At 41.1% G+C, this 20474-nt stretch overlaps 1 protein-coding gene across 2 annotated transcripts in view; it reads right to left on the bottom strand.

Annotated features, from left to right (window-relative positions):
• LOC103025121 (ephrin type-B receptor 1) overlaps window positions 1–20474 on the bottom strand; it is a 328663-nt gene that overhangs the window by 136048 nt on the left and 172141 nt on the right. For both annotated transcript variants that reach the window (XM_022664950.2, XM_049477190.1), the window contains exon 5: window positions 928–1083. In XM_022664950.2, the coding sequence (XP_022520671.2) occupies window positions 928–1083 (156 nt within the window). The remainder of the gene's footprint in view (window positions 1–927; window positions 1084–20474) is intronic.

Raw genomic sequence — 20474 nt, 5'->3', positions numbered from 1 at the left:
CTCTGAACTGAGGGTACTGCTGTCGAAAAAGGAGCATCGATTACAGTCCTGGAAGACCAGAGACAGAGACAGGGACAGAGACAATCCAGGACAGCTATCAAAACAAAGAAATGAACCTACTGTACCAGTCTCAAGGAACAACTCCGGTGTAAAATGGACTTTTACCAATGTTAAAAGTGGCATCAGTGTGTAAATCAAGAAGCGACTCACATCTCAGTTGTTCATGCTGATATATTTGATGCTGTGTAAATCTTTTTTTTTTAAATACTGCAGTTCCTCAGGTTTAACTACTCATATCTAAAAGGGCTTTTGTTGTAGTGAAATATGATAAAAAAGTACCGACATTTAATAGATAGCACACCTCTGCAGTCCCACAGCGTTCAGAGATCCAGAAATTTTAACAGTTTGTCCAAACAAAAATAATACAGACATATATATATATATATATACTCTTACAGCGTCCACAGTTAATCCTGTTGGATGTGTTTGGTCCTTCTTGGTGGTATGCTGACATTACCCTGGATACCGTGGCTCTTGATGCATCTCAAAGACTTGCTGCCTTGGTCACAGATGCTCCAGCAAGACGTGCACCAACAATTTGTCCTCTTTTGAACTCTGGTATGTCCTCCATAATGTTATAGTGTGCATTGCAATATTTAGAGCAGAACTGTGCTCTTACCCTGCTAATTGAACTTTCACACTCTTATTACAGTTTTGATTGCGTAGCTTAGCTTAACTTAACTCAGTTACCCAGCGGTGAGAGTCCTGCTGAATTAGAAAGAAAACATGGCAGCACCCCTGTTCCTTACTAGTGTAGCTTCACCATCTGTAAAGTGCAGTATTAACCATTTTATTTAAGTGTAGCTTTTCTGGTAAACTCTATTGTTTATTGCTTTGTCTAAAGTGTTTGAAAGTGTTTGTACTCACTGGTGCAGGGCGTGTCCGGCAGGTCTCCATCTGCTCTATAGTAGCCGTTCCTGCAGACGCAGATGGTGGAGGCTTCAGATGTGGATCTGCTGTTGGGGGGACACTGCAGACACAGCTCCGTCCCCTGACTCGACTTAAACGTCCCCGGGGGACAAGCTGCAGAGAGACAGAGAGAGAGAGACAGACAGAGTTAGTGTTGGAACACTAACAGCTTACCAACAGCTCCAAGGTAGAGGATGAATATAAAATTACACACTTCCTCTGAGAGACGGAGAAATGGAGACGCAAAGAGATAAAGAGCGAAAAAGAGAGAAAGCTGAATTCATGAAGGTTGAAATAAAGTCCTTTGTTGAAGAATACAGTAACTGCATTTCCAACTATACAGAAATATACAGTAAAGAATGGCTCACACATACGTTAAATTTACTCAAGACTTCTCACATTACTGAAACAGTACTGGACATATTTATAGAGCTTGTTTTCTTAGCTTCCCACTACTGAACCCCTCACTCACTGCTTTCGTCCATTACTAACTTCGCTAAAAGTTGCATGAAAGTTACATATTTGAACACTACAACTGAACCTGTAGACTAAAAAAAAGAAAGCTATATTCATATATAACATATATAACATATTTGGACGGTTCTTCCACAGGAACCATGTTTAACTTCCTCATCATTCCTACCAAACGGGCACTTAATTATAGACCTACTCAATAAATACATCCACAATTTATATTGGCAAACGCTTTACCATCCCAACTTTTTCAGCTCTGAAATGCAGGAATGGATGTTTATTAACAAATTAAATGAAGTTGAGAAGTACTTCTAAGTGTTAAATAAAGGTTGGTGTGGCGCAGTGGATAACACCACCTCCCACCAGTGGGCTATTACATCATGTGTGAGACTGGGGTTCAATTCCTGGTCTGGGTGACTGAATGCTGTGATACATTAATAGAGCAAGGAGTCCTTGGGCAAGACTCCAAACATCACATTGACTCTCAATCTGATTGGTTGAGAAGTGTTCTAACCGTGCTGAAATTCGTGACTAACGGCATATACACACACACAGGACGTTTTTATTATCATCACCTCCACCAGCCCATGCAGCAGCATTAGCTTAGCATTAGCTTAGCACAGGCTAGCGCCCAGCCAAAACATGCTCGCCCGCAGCCCACCGTGCTGTCTCCTCAATCCGCCAGTCACCTCTGAGCCACAGTCTGGCCGTCGAAACGGTAACCAGCCAACATGCTTTTATAATAAAAACAACAAATGGAGCGACCAGTAGTATTACTTTAGATGCATAAGAGGAGCGTGAAGGATTAGTATTAATATTAATACTATAATTTATGGTCCATCTCGAGATCTTTCTGTATCTAGAGATGTTTGTAGAAGAGAAGAGAGGATGAATAAAGAGCAGAGAGAGGTGGATGGATGAGTGCGGTGGAGGAAAGGAGGGTCTTGTTGTGGTTTAATGAAAGAGGAGAGGAATTACTCATCCCTCTCTCTCTCTCTCTCTCTCTCTCTCTCTCAGTCTCTAAGCGAGTCGCTCGGTGTCCCGCCGCTGATGGAGAGATTAAATCTCCACACCTTCTCCCACCGAATCCTCCTGAGATTTAATTAAACATTTTACAGTTCATTAAAAAACAAAAGGAGATACGCCGGGATCTGCAGGGCCGGATCAGATTTTATTGGACGGTTAAATATTTAACGCCGGCCTTTTAGCCCCGCCGCCGCGCTCACCGCAACTTTATCAGCCTCACCATCACCAGACCTAACCCTGTCCAAACCTGTCCAAAACGTCCAAACGTCCACCTCCACACTGTCCACTGATCCACATTCTGATCAGTGGACAATACACCCAAACTGACCACAGACACGAGTGTAACCTGAATAAACATAAAAATCTCTTTTTAAATGATGATTTTATTCATTAAAAGAACAAAAACTATCCAAACCAATCTAGCCCTGTGTAAAAAAAAGTGTTTTCCCCCATAAATAATCACTAATTTCACTACTAACCATAACCAGACGTGTAGAATCATCAAGAAATCACTTAAATAGAAGCTGTCTGAGAACATGAAGCAGATAAAACATCTCAGAAACTCAACAACAGTTTGTAAAACGTTAAAAGTCATTTCTAAAGCTTTGAGACTCCAGAGAACCATAGTGATTCACTATTATTCACTAATGGAGAAAAAAAAACACTAGTGGAACACTGGTGAACCTTCCCAGGAGTGACCGGCTTACCGAGCGAACAAAATTACTCCAAAAGGGCATGAAGAACTCATCCAGGAGATCCATAAAAAAGAACCCAGAACTACATTTAAAGATCTGCAGGATCTCACTAAAGCCTCGGTTAAATAAGGATAAAGAACTGAATCCTACTGAACGATGTAAAACATGGTGACGGTAGAGTCATGAAGATCTGGAGCTGCTGGATAACGTGCTGTACAAGAGGGCTGATAATAGTGGGTGCAGGTGAATTATGGGAGTTGTAGTGTATTGTGCCTATTAATACCTATTAATAAAGTGGAAAGAAGAAATAAATAAAAAAAAAGGAATTTGAGGGGAAACGAGAGAAAAGAGAGAAAGGAACATTTGGTTCACAGCTTTGTCCAACACACACACACACACACACACACACACACACACACACACACTCGACAGAATGTGTGAAGGTGTAGGCAGTGTGGTGGGGGTTGACAGACAGCTTTTGACCCGGCCCAACTGCCGCTGACGCTGCCTTCTGCTTCTACAACACACACACACACACACACACACACACACTCTACACACACACACACACTCTATACACTCTACACACACACACAGCACTGGTTTCCAAAAACTGCAACACTTCAACACCTTCTCCAGCCCACACAATACACTAATATAACAGTTATGAAACAAGCTGGACTACTGATAAACAACCATAACGACCTGTATACCAGAGAGAAAGAGAGAGAGAGAGAGAGAGAGAGAGAGAGCAATAAAGAGAGAGAGACCTCTTTGCATTGGGTTGTGTTTAAATCCCTATTAAAAAAAAGGCTTAATTACCCCACTGCTCGTTATCTGCAGTATTAAGATGCTTTCACTACTACCGTGTTTGATCTGCATCAAAACAGCGGGTGTGAATGGTGTTCTGAACCACGGTTTGGAACCAATTTCCAACATTTGTCTTGTTTTGGATCCATTGGATCCATTGCCTGGTTCGTTTGCAGTGTGAAGCCAATGACAGGAAGTTTTAGGCAGACTATCGCCAACGTAAAACAATAGACGAAGTGAAAGTGTTGTGCTGAAATGCGTCTCTCCTGTACTATTGATCTAATTCAGCACAACACCTGAAAAATTGATTCTCCGAAAACAGACATCATTCTACAAACCAATCGGTGTTGAGTACAGAGAGTCTCCGCCCACACAGGTGTTAATTAGAGGATGTAGGGAAGTGATACTGCAGTGTGAAACCAAAACTAACCAGATTAAATATAATAAAGAGTACACTGAAAAACACACATCTAGCTTTTATTACGACTTTAATCTGGACTTTAATGTGTAAAAATCCTCTAAAACTATGTTTTTTATGGTGTGGCAGAGTGTCTACTGTCGGGAGAACTGCAGTTATAGAGAAAAAAGAGAGGCATTATATTTTTATATATTTTATAAAACGTTTGGATAAAAAAAAAAAACCTGACTTCTCTCTCCGTCTCTCTTACTCTATTTCTCTCTCTACGTCTCTTTACCTCTTTATATTTTCTGAACAAATAAAGGTCAGTGTAAGAATTCAATTCTCTCTCTAAACACACACACACACACACACACACACACACTCACAAACACACACACACACAGGCCTGAGTGAGTGAGTGAGTGTGTGTTTAATGATGTGTACATAGTCTACCCTGAGGCCTGTGTTTACTGTGGAAGATGATGCTGTGAATCTACTGCTGAATCAGCACACACACACACACACACTCAGCACACACACACACACACACACACACACACATTCAAACACACACACACACACACACTGTGTGTTGGTGTATTACGTGAGTTGTTCAACACAGATTCTCTTCACTGCCCAAAACTACACCCACTATCACTCCTCACTCCAACTCCCATAATTCACCTGTTATTAGCATAAAAAAAAGCACTGGCCAGTGTTCAATTAACCTCACTCACAAGATAACACCTCACAACTTAATAAACCTGACTGAGAAATATGACTTTTGGTGCGTCTTTTTAGTTCAAATTAAAGCAATTGTCTCTGCTGTTTTCCAGGAAGAGAGGGTGCTTTTCATGGCGGGGATGCAGAGTTAGGCACTACTATGATTTAGGCACTACTACGGTGCTGAATTCACCCCTATTTCCTATGAGTCAGTGTAGCTTAGAACAGTATCTTGGGTATTTCTATCCTATAAGTAAAGTTAAAGCCGAGATAACGGTGGGCGTGCACTCCCGAGAGAGGGTGCTTTTCATGGCGGGGGTGCAGATTTCCGATTTAGGCACTACTGTGGTGCTGAATTCAGCACCCCCGCCAAGAAAAGCACCCTCTCTCGGGAAAGGATGCAAGGTAACATGTCTTTTTTTTTTTTCTTATTTCTTACGAGTCAGCGTAGCTTAGAACAGTATCTTGGGTATTTCCATTCTATAAGTAAAGTTAAAGCCGAGAAGATGGTGTGTGAGCGCTCCTGAGAGAGGATGCTTTTTATGGCGGGGGTGCTGATTTCAGATTTAGGCACTACTGTGGCGCTGAACTCAGCACCCCTGCCAGGAAAAGCACCCCCTCTTTTTTCAATGTCAATGTAGTCAATGTAGCTTAAAACAGTATCTTGGGTATTTCCATTTTTTAAGAAAAGTTAAAACCAAGAAGACGGTGGGCGCACTCCTGAGAGAGGGTGCTTTTCCTGGCGGGGATGCAGAGTTAGGCACTACTATGGTGCTGAATTTAGCACCCCCCCACCACCAGGAAAAGCTCCCTCTCTTTTTACGTTATTTCCTATCAGTCAGTGTAGCTTAGAACAGTGTCTTGGGTATTTCCATTTCTTAAGAAAAGTTAAAACCAAGAAGAGGTGGGTGCGCGCTCCCGAGAGAGGGTGCTTTTCCTGGCGGGGGTGCTGAATTCAGCACAACACCGGCATGGCAGAATATTGGTGATGTGAGCTGGACCACAGAGGACTTTAAATGCTGGAAGTGGAGGAATGTTCTACCAGATTCTTTCTTTATTTCTTCGAGCTAATTGAGCTCGCGTGCTCAGAGCGTGAAGCTTCCACATTCAATCCATTAATTAACTCCCTGAGCCTCTTTCTCCATCAGAGGAGAGATCCACCAACCACAACGAGAGAGAGAGAGAGAGAAAGAGAGAGTTTGGCGGAGAGCGAGAGCTGGTTGCTGATTGGGTAAAGCGTAGGCGTGTGTGCGTTTTTCCTCAAAAGAGCAATCCGGCCGTTCTGCAGGAGATGAAAGAGAGAGATTTAGCCGAGCTCACCGTCTCCAACACTAGAGCTGCAGAAACACTATGTCTCTAACCGAGAGTGTGTGTGTGTGTGTGTTTGACACGTTGAGAGAAAACCCTGTCTCTATTATCATTAATAATTAACCCGTATTAACATATCAGAGTTATTTCCGTTAGTCTGCTTTACTATCCGAATGTAATTGTGTAATTACATACCTATAACCACATACTAAGTGTGACGCCACAGACAGCAGCGAGACGCTTGCAGTAAAAATTAGCAGTAGCTTTAATAATCAGAGCTAAACCAACAAACCTGACCTGAGTACAAACAACAGTAAAAACCCTAAACAAGGCTGACCACAACATAAGAGCTAAATCCCAGACCCAAAGGGATAAACAACCAACGACAAGTAAAACCAAAAAAGCATCCAAGATAACTAACAAAAAGGGCAAGACAAAATCAGAGATAAAAACCAAAAAGTCGTAGTCATGATACAAGCGATGGTCAAACTCAGAGAAAAAAATAAACCCATATATCAGAGCCAAAGATACAAAAAGTACAAACAGAGTAAAAGGGCAAACATGAGCGAAAAAGGGTCAAGACAGTGGCAATACTTTGCCAAAAACAAAACAAACAAACAGGTTTATATACACCAACAAATTAGTAACAGCTGAAAACAATTCTAAAATTCTGGAGAAGATAAACATGAGAAAGTGAAGCAATTGGCGTAGTCCAAACTATGTGCTATTGTCAGATGCATGCTGGGGATTGTAGTTCTGGGGAGGCGAATATCCGTAGACAAAAAGGGGAAATGTCCATATTAAGTGTGGCAATGATAAAGAGGAATCTGGATTCAGTACAAAAGTATTATAAAATAGGGCTCCAAATGGTACAGCGGACTAAAGCCGTGCCACTATGATCAGGAGATCGCTGGTTCGAATCCCAGTCATGCAGCTTACCATCATCAGCTGCCGGAAACCTGAGAGAGCACAGTTGGTCTTGCTGTTTCTCTCTGGGTGGGTACAGTACAGTAGATGGCGCTCTCTCTCTTTCCCCTCATCACTCCAAGGGTGATGTGGATCAGCACAAGGCTGCGTCTGTGAGCTGATGTATCAGAACCACAGAGTCGCTGCTCTTTCCTCCGAGCGTTTTTGGAGCGTCACTAGTGACAGGGGGAGTCCTAATGAGTAGGTTGTGTAATAGGCGACATGTTTATAACATGTGTTTAACACTAGCTACAGGCTACCATGCTGTGCTGTGATTGGCCAGGCCGTGTAATGTGGTGTTATCTGGTAGTTTTATCAGGTTCTTGGTTTGTTCTGGGCTCAGAGTGGACCAGCCAAGACTGGCGCTGTGGTCCAAAACCCACCACTGATGGAGAGCTAGACGATGCCCAACACAAACTGTGCACCAGCAGATGGACTCCAGTTCCTCTGATAGAGCCTCCACCTCGAACCCCAGCGTGGTGGAGCCTCAAGGTTTCCGATAAAGTGGCCAAATGGTGGGTCTTTGATCTTGACCTTTAGAGCCACTCAGAGAATTATTATTTATAGTATTATTGTGAAACTGATGTCATGGTGCAGGTGAGTATATTTATTGAGTGTGTGTGTGTGTGTGTGTGTGTGTCGCACCTGGCTGCGAGTACCGGTCAGTGCTGTACGAGTGTGTGTGTGTGTGTGTGTGGATATTCAGAAACACATTATGCTGTAAAAAGTCATGGATGGGCCATCTGGCCTCTCACTGTCCCACAGGGGATTTCATGGGGAGAGTACAAATATTTACAACACACACACACACACACACACACATTCAGTAATACACACACACACACACACACACACACACACACTCTCAGGAATACACAAACAACCCAACAAGACTCCAATCTGTCCCGGCTTCCCTCTGTGTGCTTAGGGAACTTATTTACACACCCAAACACATTGGTTTTGCTAGTTTTTTGAGGACCTCACATTCACATGATAATAACTAATGCAGCTAATGTATGTAGCTAATGCTAACTCTAAAATCAGTGACCAAAAGTATTTAAAGTCATTTAACTCTTTTAGATATTATCAATAAAGTACCAATTCTTATACAAACAGTCTTTAACATAGTGGGGACCGCCAGAATGTCCCCACTAAGCAACAATTTATTGCATAGTGTATTACCATGTTTCTGAGGTCCTGTGGTCCTCACAAAGGTATGGAAACTTGCATACACACACACACATACACACACTGTCCCTCTCTTTCTTTCTCCCTCTGTCACACACACACACACACACACACACACACACTCATTTAACTTCCACTTCAAAGCTACAGATTGCGCAGCCCTACGGGCCCAAAGGACACACACTGTTCACACACTCTCAAACACAATCACAACACGTGTCCAACCGTGCAGCAGAGGGACATATGCAAAAAACACACACACACAGAGACAGAGAGACAGTACTGCAGGGCCGGATCGTTTCAGAGCAGCTCAGCTCTGATTGGCTCCAGGGTGCAATAATTTACTGCAGGATTTTAATTGCATTTTAAATGCAGTGATGAGAATATAAATACTGCTGGTATTCAGTGGATATAAGCAGCTGAGCTTCAGGTATAGACTGTGCTAATCTGCTCAGGCTCCTCCCACAAACATTCAGAAACTCTTGCAAACACTACTTTGATTTGACCAAATTAAAAAACCTCTGGAATATAATCAAGAGGAAGATGGATGATCATGAACTGCTTGAATCTCTGCACCAGGAGTAAAGCAGCATAAAGTTCTCCAAAAGCAGTGTGTAAGACTGGTGGAGGAGAACATGATGCCAAGATGCATGAAAAAACTGTGATTAAAAACCAGGAGTATTCCACCAAATATTAATTTCTGAACTCTTAAAACTTTATGAATATGAACTTGTTTTCTTTGCATTATTTGAGGTCTGAAAGCTCTGCATCAATTTTTTTTTTGTTATTTCAGACATTTCTCATTTTCTGTAAATAAATATATATATATATATCAGAGGTTAGAAACAGGACTTAAGTAGGATATATACATGTCCTGTTTGGACTGACTTCTGCAGAAACCTTTTATAAAACCGCATTGATATTCTCAACCTTGGATCACAACACATGTTCATGACATGTTTAAACTCCAGAACCAGATTTCTCTGAAAACTGAAAACAAAACACTTCTACTGACCTGTAATCTGACCGACCGGGTCTCACACAAACATAAGGGTCACTACAGCCTCATCTGTCTTCATAAACCCCTCCCACAACACGCTCACGCATGATGAGCTCAAAGATCAAAGATCACACAAGATCATTTGACCTTAAGGCAGATTCACTGCACTGTCCTTTAGCCCGGGTGACAAGGACGGGCGAGAGAGAGCAGGAATATAGAGAGAGAGCTGGAGCGAGAGAGGGCTCTTTCATACTGGAGGGACAAATATTACTTTTTCTATTTGCTGTGTATATCTGTTTTTTTACACAGTTAGAATAGAATAGGTCTATATTCTTTACAAAACATGTTTATGAAGTTCTTTACACAAAATTACTCTCACATAAAGTTACAAATAAAATCAGATTCAGTCCCTTTCAGAATGAGACGCTTAAGGCTCTCTGTCAATTTTTGTGCAAATAAGCCTTTGCTGGCCACACCCCATGGTGCTAAATGGCAAAACATCAACAAGATAGTTTATGCTTAACTGCAATAGAAGAATAAAACTTATTATTTGAAAGTAATTCCAAATCTCTCATCTGCTGACTCGCCACAGACAGTAGGTAGAGATCCCACCCTCAAACAAAGTCTGCTGGCTTATTCTGTTGTGTACTTTTGTGTACTGATGTTCTCAAACAGCATATTGAAATTGAAACGTTACTTCAGTTACTTCAGCTAGTGGGCAGGTGCTGATCCACATCACCCTAGGAGTGATGAGGGGAAAGAGAGAGCGCCATCTACTGTACTGTACCCACCCAGAGAGAGCTCTCTCGGGGCTCTGAAAGCTGATGGCAAGCTGCATGACTGGGATTCGAACCAGCAACAATTCAACAGTACTACTGCAGCAATACTCCTAAAATGAACGGATCTGTATCTCAAAGTACGGTTAGCAAACCCTCGTGAGAAAAGCCACGGTTAGCCTCCGTTCTCAGAACCATTTAGACGTGCATTAGAACAAAGGCAAGAAAGAACGAAATGGAGAGAAAAAAAGAAAGAAAGAGAGAAAGAAAGAGAGAGAGGGGCTTAAAATGACATAGATGGAGAGAGTATCGAGTCTGTGTGAACACGCTTCATGTGTTTTGTGCGTCCACTCGTGTTCGTCCCTGTTCTTTACGGGGTGTGACAGTGATGTATGAAGCTGACCAGATAAAACTCAGCTTCTTCACTTCACTAGATAAAGGATTAGTGTGTGAGCAAGACAGAGAGAGAGAGAGTGAGAGAGAGAGTGAAAGAGAGAAAAAAAGAGAGAGAGAGACAGACTCAGATAAGAAGAATGAGGCAGGTAAAAGCGAATGCATCACGTTTTTTGGCTCCTCGGTAAATCCGTTCGGCTTTTTCTCGGATTGGCCCGACGGCCACCCCCCTCTGTAAACACCTAACTCAAACATCTCCCAACACGTCTGATCTCTATTTATCTTCACTGGCTGGGTTCTATTGCAGAAAACATGTTGTGAATAATTCAGGAGCTGAGAAACGAGCAATCTTGCCAGGTTTACGCTTAATATCAGGACTAAAATTCTTGAAAATCGAAATACACTCATTCACAAAAAGCATAGCACACTCCGGATATCTGCAGAACTCTATAACATACAGTTCAGTTCAGCTCAGGCTGGTATGTGAATGATTACAGTTGTAGTCTGATTAGACACAAGAGGGTGTAAAATGCTAATGTTGGGTAGAGTATCTCTTGCTGAGAGATTGTTGACTACTAGACAAATGCCTCTACTACTAAGCGGGGGTAAATCATTGAACAGAGAGAAGGATGGTCAGTTTAAAGATTTGCCCACCATCTAGGCCATCCATCAGCCAGCTGCCATCACCATAGTTTGTACACTGTAAAAATAATGAAAAAAGCTGAGAAAACTCAACATTTCAAGGCAACTTACACTTTGCACTATATTTTTGAAATGTGTATTGTCAGATCAGCTGATCCTGTCTAAAATGTTTTTTTGCAAATGGGGTCTATGACACGTTTTACATTAATCAATGTTTTTGTAGTTTTTGTAGATGGCCAAACACTATATATTTTGTTCATTGAAGTTGCAACTGGGATTAACTAAAACTTTATGACTAATACATATCTATCTTATTGTCAGTCATGACCAAATGTCAAATGTGACCAGCTGGAACTGGCCAGTGTACAGTCACATTCAACAACACTATACACAGTAACTTGCTCTTACAGCCTACAACACTGAGACTGACTATAGGTAATAACTATTATATAATACGTACAGTATATAAACCACAAGAGAAGCAGCAGCCGGTGGGGAATGACTACATACTGATGGTGAAGTAGAGGTGAGAGGACATGCCCAATATGCAAATACCGTGATCAACATCAGGTGAAAACCCTTACAGAATTGCTCAGTAGACGCTATTTAACTAAAGTCTCTGTGTATGTAGTAGATGTGTAGAGTAGTTTGCTTGACCCCTACTTGGGTTTAACTTCAATTTGTAAATTTTGCCAAAATAAATTATGTAAAAACAAGAAGCTTAATAATGTTAGTTGAGGCGATTAATTTGCTATATTTTCCAGTGCAATAAAATATTTCTTGTTCGGCTGACTTAAAAAAAAAAAAAAATTAAGGAGAACAATTTTTTATTTGTTTTTTACAGTGTAGTGCAGTGTCAAATTCAGGTTATGTTTGGGATTCAACAGTAAACGAGTTCAAGTATGAAGATTTTGTGGTGAGCTCTTCAATCCTGTATTTGACCTGGACTGAAGAGTTCACACTGTAAACTGCAGGTGTGATTGATGATCTGAGCATCATCTCATACAGTGAGAATCGGTCACTCCTAGTAGTGATAGGAGGAACATTACTAACAGTGATCTCAGTGATCTGTGCAGAACATCCTGCAGATCCATGTGTTGCTGCCTCTCATGCAGAACTTCCAGATTGCAGCACTCTCAAAAGGAAAACCTTTTGTATATGGTTTTATATAGATTATATCTTGATAAATGTCGTTTAAAACAGAACCGGAGAACCAAACAGAAAGATTAAACTCTTTTGAGTTCAGTTAAAAACATGCGAACAATGCTGAATGCCTTCAACTTTCCTGATGATAAACATTCTTTTCTATATTTTATTTTTTGCACCCTAATTATTAACCCAGAGCTGACGCTGAGAGCAACCAGAACTGTACAGGTACAGGTGAGATGAATCATACAGAGATAGTTCTGAGAGATGAATCAGATCCATTGGGACAGATAGAGGAGGATAAGGTGGGTCAGATGTTCCGTATGAACAGAAAAACAGAAAAAAAGGACAGCGGTTGCCAAATCCACGAAAGACCCGCAGTATAGGTTGTAGAGCGTTTCATAGATATTCCAGTGATCTAACCATCTGACCCAAGCAGAGATGGGCTCTGATGTATGTGTGTGTGTGTGAAAGAGTGTGTGAAAGTGTGTGTTTTTGAGAGTGTGTGTAGAAGAAAGTGTTCTGTCATCACCTCTCTACCTGTCCTCCAAAATCAACAGCCTAAAAGCCTGAAATCCCTCCCTCTCCATCTATCACCCACTCTCTCGCTTTCTCTCTCTCTCTCTCGCTCTCTCTCGCTCTCTCTCGCACACACGCACACACCAAAAAGCGCCGAGGTCATTAATCATCCCTCCATTCTGCTTGTGTCAGGATCCATTTATCCCCATGGGCAGAGAGAAAAGAGAAAACGAGAAAAAGGTGAGAGAATGAGAGCGAGAGAGAGAGCGTGAGAGTCAGAGAGAGAGAGAGAGAGAAAACATTTCTGCTAGGAGTTAAAAATATTCCATAATATATTGTGATTCTATTAATTATATAATGTTAACACCACCATCACCATACTTTTATAGCTCCACTGACTTTAACCACAGCCTTTACCTGAAGGAAGTCCCGAAAAATAGCCAATTAATAGCCAATTAATAAGCAATTAATAGCCAACAACCTACGACTCCATGTCTACAGGCACCAACATCAACGGCTTTGGCAATCCAACATTATGTAAATGAGTTCCTGCAACCAGTGACTCTACCTTCACTTAAAACGAAACATTTCGGTCTCTGTTCCAGCAGGACAATGCTCGTCCACACACTGCTGCTCAAGCGATAATCTGGACTGGATTATACGGACTGCAATGGTAAAAACAGGAGGATCAGTGAGTTTTTAGGCTTTTTTCTTGGTCACATGACATCACGGCGTTCAGTAGCTCCTCCATTTACACTCGCTGTTGTGTTTTTAACGTTAATCTCAGTGGAAACCATGGTGCGCCCAAAGTGTACAGTAATTACGGTGCGCAGCAGTGGACAAATATCTATTTTATTAAAGGTGAGGAGACGAAACTCAGAGATGTGCGTCCGGACGGGACTAAAATTACCGGAGGAGCACGGAGTTCAGAGAAAAACAGTAGATAATTCAGCCTGTAATTTTTTCAGAGGACGTCTGAGAAAAACACCTACATGATCGTTCTGGACAGGAATAAAATCACAGAGGATAAAAAAAAAAAACACATAAAAGGGAAAATTACCCCAGAACCCCCTGAAAAACTAATCCCATCCAGATAGGGCTTTAGTATGGTAAACAGTAGGTCACTTCAAAACCAGGTTAATGTGATTGAGCTTAGAAACATGTAAAACATGGTGGTGGTAGTATAATGATCTGGGGCTGTTTTGCTGCTTCAGAGCCTGGAAGATTTTCTGTGATAAATGGAACCATAAAAAGTTCTTAAGGAGAACGGCAGCCATCTGTTTGTGACCTCAAGCTCAAGAATCAACATTATTATCATCAGTGATGAATGTGAATGTATTGGTATATTGTATTATATATTATATATGTATATGCAGCTCTGTAAAAATGAAAAGAGCACTTCAGTTTCTCTGATTTTGCTAATTACGGTACAGGTATATGTTTGAGTATATAGAGCATTTATTTACAGAAAATGAGAAATGGCTGAAATAACAAAAAAGATGCAGAGCTTTCAGATCTCAAATAATGCAAAGAAAACAAAAAGTTCATATTCATAACGTTCAAAAATCAATATTTGGTGGAATAACCCTGGTGGTTTTTAAGTACAGTTTTTTATGCATCTTGGCATCATGTCCTCCTCCACCAGTCTTACACACTGCTTTTGGATAACTTTATGCTGCTTTACTCCTGGTGTAAAAATTCAAGCAGTTCAGTTTGGTGGTTTGATGGTTTGTGATCATCCATCTTCCTCTTGATTATATTCCAGAGGCTTTCAATTTGGTAAAATCAAAGAAACTCATCATTTTTAAGTGCTCTCTTATTTTTTTGTCCATATATATACATCCAGTATATATACAACACAAAACGCTGTGATGTTTTATAATAAAATTGGACCACCCTGTCACACTCCAGACAGTCATGTTTTATTGTGAATAATAAAAGGCTCATGTCTGAATAGAAAGGACAGAATATGTAATGTTGTCGGCCCAGGCCTGTATTTCAATAGCCCATCACAAGAGTGTGTGTGTGTGTGTGTGTGTGTGTGTCCATGTGTTCACAGCAGAATAAAGGATTGCCAAACAGCCAATGGATCCTTGTCAAGTTGTTGCCACGACAACAACACAGCCAGCATCACAGCGGCTCGCACTGGCACCTCCCATCAACACACCACATACCCAGCACGAGAGAGAGAAATAGAGAGAGAGAGAGAGAGAGAGAGAGAAATAGAGAGAGAGAGAGAGAGAGAGACAGAGAGAGAGACAGAAAGAGATCAGACTATGTCCAGCTCTCCACTTCAGACGTCCTCTTCAACACCAAAGATCTGGCACAAGAGCCACATCCGCCAATCAGACGCTGCCAGAACCGAGGAGAACCAACCCCTCCAAAAACATTTCTCCTCTTCCCTTACTGAAGGTCACCTTTTAACAGCAATAAATATCATTTAAATATAGCATTTACCTGCTTTATTTATCCATTTCGAATCAGATCCCCGAATACTAGGTCTGAAAAATATGGCCAAAAAACGTAAACCACAATATATTTCTTAAATTGGGTCGGAAAGCTATAATTCGGATATGGAAATGGACATGAAAAGTATAAAAGTATGAAAAACTTGGGCGGATGCATCAACTGTGCATAAAATTAAACGTAAGCTAGTTTTACGGTAGTTTAAGTTGATATTCCCTTTAAGAATCAGGTGAGCTTTGACTTTGGAGCGTTTATATCTTAACAGCGCAGTGCTTTAAGGAAACTAAGCTGCTTGTTGACGCTGTGAAGATACATCAGCAGCTTATTTAAGGGAAAAGTAATGTTATCTTATTATTTATTCTGCTCATTGTTTAGTTAAAAGTCGGGGGAAACTATAGGAACGAACGTCTGATTGTTGACTGTTGTCTGGGTTTTAATCAGTCAGTGGAACTCCTGTGTTTTCCACGTGTATCCCATCAGTGTAGAATTATTTCTAAACTCGAGGGAGCAAGGCGTGAAAATAGGGCGTAAGATAGCGATGAGCATTGCGACACACCTATATCTCCTTCAACCCTACACCAATTTATGGTATCTTCAGACCTTTATTAGCCTTTTCGACTTGAGAGAGAGTTTTACTGCATGTTTGGTTTGCTTGCATAGAGACGATTATGTAAGAGAAAGAGAGAGTTTTATACTTATTCCTGTTCTGCGTTTTGCGCGAGAGTGGCCGCAGCCATTAGCTTTGTCTTCCCCGGAATCCACCTCTCTCTCTCTGAAGCTCCACCTCATTAAGCTCACGGGTCGATCAATTAATCTATAGCAGTTTAGAGAGAGAGAGAGAGAGAGAGAGAGAGAGAGAGTCTAACCGCACCTCCATCCACCTTCCTCCTCTTTAAAGCGCAACCACTCCAAAACTTAATGCGCATCCCTCCCTCCCTCCCTCCCTCCATCCCATTCCATTCTCTTTAATGCTCACTCTTTCTTTCTCTCTGTGACTTTTCTAAAAGTCAATTTTACTCAGAACAATATGCTGACTTAATGACGAGGAAAAGAAAAAAAACGGAGCGAAAGCATGAAACAAACCAATAAAGCCAGACGCTTTGTTTTGATCTAGCTAATGAGGAGAGAGAGAATGAGTAGGTGTGAGAGAGAGAGAGAGAGAGAAAAAAGAGAGAGAGAGAGATAGATAGAGTAAACAATAGATCTGTACTCTGTATAAATTAGGGAAAGTGGTTCTGTCTGAGGTACCGATTCTGGAACACTTTGATTAAAAAGCGTAAAGTATGCAGTTAATGAGTTAACTGAAAGTTTCTTTCTTTGAGTGAAGTTACATGAATGTTTGTGAAAAAGATGAATATTGACTGATGTCGCCAACGTTTTTATCTACAGACCACCTAAACACAACCCTAAACCAGGGGTTGGCAATAGCCATTTAGCCAATAGCAAGCATGAAATATCTGGCCTGTGAGGTTGTTTGTTTAAACTATAATGAACGATAACGGGGGAACAATACAAGATAAAACTCTTCTCTGATGAGCTTTTGTTTACATTCCTCCCCCTGTCTCTCTCTTTGTCTCGTTCGGCTTTATTGACTTTAGTTTCCTCCCTTTCTTGTTTTTTTTTTTCTTTTCGCCCAATTCTTGGGCTCCCTATCTCCTTATAAGGGCGTTTTTTGTTTCCGGCCGTGTCTCAATTCCTTGCAGTCATTGCAGCAATTTCTGCCTCTGCAGCTCCTCTCAGGTTTAACTGTTCTATAGGTGAGGATAATGTTTCCGTGTACTTTGGTATGCAGACGTGAACAATATTAAATGAAATAATAAATAAAAAGCTTCTCTGGTGAGCTTTTGTTTACATTCCTCCCCCTGTATCTTTCTGTTGCTCAGTTTCCACCCGTTCTTGGGCTCCCTATCTCCTTATAAGGGCGTTTTTTTGTTTCCGGCCGTGTCCCAATTCCCTAGCCAGGACAGAGATAGTGTATTGGACCGCGACCCTGACGACAAGGGTTGGATCCCCGGATTCGTTTTTATCTTTTTTTTCTTGGGTTTACCTGCTTTTGAGATCAACTGTTCAAATTGTGCAATTGGGTTCAACAACCCTCTGTACTGGAGAGCTACTACTCTGCTGTTCATTACACTTCATTCTAATGTAATGGCAGATGAAAACATGGAAAGTATCTGGCCCACAGCCAACCTTAATTGGCGGCCACTGCTGTAAACTGTAGTAAAACAGCAGTAAAAGCAGTGTTTTCTAGTGTTCACTAGTACTGTATTCTATTCTCATATTCTTATATCAGAGTGTATCTCTACACCGAACCTTCACTGCATCAAACACGACTACTGTTATGATGAAGGCTGTAATAGGGTGTCTCTGTGTGTGTGTGTGTGTGTGTGTGTGTGTGTGTATTTGTGTAAATGATGCATGGGTCGCCCCACTGTCAGGAGTTAAAATCACTTAAAGTGAAGGCTCAGCTTCTCCGCTGAGTGATTTTTGCTGTGTGAGCACTAAAATACAACGCTGAGTGTGTGTGTGTTAAAAAGATAGTGAAGCAGTTGAAACAGCGTGAGAGCGAGCGCCAGAGACGTGGGTGATCTGAGAGAAACACTAAATGTTTAAAAGGCTGTGAAAAGAGAGAGAGAGAGAGAGAGAGAGAGAGAGAAACTCTCGCGTATTCAAACACCGTCGGATTCTCTCAGCTCTGAACACGTGGAGAGCTCTTCCAGACAGATGTGCGTCTGGTTTTAGTTCCTTTTTGTTCGGTTTAAACCAAAAAGAAACGGTATAAAAGGTGCTGTAAACCAAATAAACTAGATTTGTTTCAATCAGAACATCAGCTGATCCATAAAAGCAGTGAAAAAACTCGTTTCTAGATGTTTTAGACTTTAATCAGATCAATTACTGGACGTTGAATCAGGATATCAACACCATTAAACAATAGAAAACGTAAAAGAAAAGATGTTGTGCTGAAATCCTGACTGTGGTGCAGAATTAGAGAGGTTGTTCTGAATTTTTGCACCAGGAGTAAAGCAGCATAAAGGTATCCAAAAGCAGTGTGTAAGACTGGTGGAGGAGAACCACCAGGGTTATTCCACCAAATATTGATTATGTCTGAACTCTTAAAACTTTATGAATATGAACTTGTTGTTTTCTTTGCATTATTTGAGGTCTGAAAGCTCTGCATCTTTTTTTGTTATTTCAGCCATTTCTCATTTTCTGTAAATAAATGCTCTAAATGAGAATATTTTTATTTGGAATTTGGGAGAAATGTTGTCTGTAGTTTATAGAATAAAACAACAATGTTCATTTTACTCAAACATAAACCTATAAATAGCAAAATCAGAGAAACTGATTCAGAAACTGAAGTGATCTCTTCATTTTTTTTCCAGAGCTTTTACAACCCTTTTCTAAACTTTAAAAAACACTGTCATTGCAGCAATTTCTGCCTCTGCAGCTCCTCTCAGGTTTAACTGTTCTATAGGTGAGGGTGATGTTTCCGTGTACTTTGGTATGCAGACGTGAACAATATTAAATAAAATAATAAATAAAAAGCTTCTCTGGTGAGCTTTTGTTTACATACCTCCCCCTGTATCTTTCTGTTGCTCAGCGTGACTTTAGTTTCCACCCGTTCTGTTTTTTTTCCACCCGTTCTTGGGCTCCCTATCTCCTTATAAGATCTTTTTTTTTTCGTAGTAGTGTATTGGAACGCGACCCTGACAACACGGGTTGGATCCCGCGTGAGGAGCGGTGTGTTTATTTCTTTTTCTTGGGTTTACCTGCTTTGAGATCAACTGTTCAAATTGTGCAATTGGGTTCAACAACCCTCTGGGCTGGAGAGATACTAGTCTGCTGTACACTTCATTTTACAAAACAATTTTTTTTGTGGCCACCACATAATGGCTTAGAAAATACGTGACCCGTGGCCAAACTTAATTGGTGACCCCTGGTGTAGAGGTGTTGTGCTGAATCCTGTATCCGTGCCATTTATAATTCATCTTTTTATGAATGAAGGCGAGAGAATTTGATATCAAACGAATATCGTTTCTCTCTCTCTGCTGCTGTCGGTACGAGACGCCTCGCCACCGCCAAGGTGAGTGACACACACACTACACACACACACACACACACACACACACACGTACACACTACACACACTATATACACACACACCTGAGGCAGGGTTGACTTTGGTGACTTTGTGAAAGACATGACGTGTGTAGCCAAGCGAGGGATTAGACCCTGCGAGCTGCTGTCGGCGCCGCTTGCAAACACACACACACACACACACAAACACACACACACCTAAACACACAAATAAATAAATAAATAATCAACAACAACGACGCACCGACAGCTAACATCACCAACCAGATGGGCGGGATCAAGAGATCAGAGATGTGGCACTCTCTCTTTCCGAGAGTGTGTGTAGTGTGTGTTCAGTGTGTGTGTGTAGTGTGTGTAGTGTGTGTGGTGGACTGGCAGAGCTGATGATATTTCACGCTCCACCCCTCCGTCCGGCGGTTCTGGTTCTGGTTTGGTTTTGGGTTCCGACTGTCCGTCGCCGCGTCCAGTTCCCCAAAATAGCCTCAGCTGAGGACGGCTCAGATCCTTCCACCTCGGTGGCTCATTTTCACTATTGTTCACTACTGTTCACTACTATTCACAAGCCATATTAAGACCTAGAAACCTGATCCATTCAAAAAAAAACCTGTGTTCAGACCCAACCCTGAGTCACTGTATTAAATTGGAACACAGCCAGGCATTTAAAAAGCTTTAAAGCATATTGCTAACAATATATATATATATATATATATATAGTTACGTATAGTTTTTTTTTATCATAAGGCTATACATTACTAGTCTTGTTTTGTTTTAAAACTATATACAAAGCCAGGGAGAACACAAGCCACTTCAGTTTCTGAATCAGTTTCTATTATTTTGACTATTTATAGGTTTATGTTTGAGTAAAATGAATGAAA

Source organism: Astyanax mexicanus, chromosome 4 (assembly GCF_023375975.1).
Source record: "Astyanax mexicanus isolate ESR-SI-001 chromosome 4, AstMex3_surface, whole genome shotgun sequence".
In the NCBI taxonomy this organism is placed as follows: domain Eukaryota; kingdom Metazoa; phylum Chordata; class Actinopteri; order Characiformes; family Acestrorhamphidae; genus Astyanax; species Astyanax mexicanus.
Note: the sequence above shows the minus strand (reverse complement) of the source record. Positions and strands in the feature narration are given on the sequence as shown.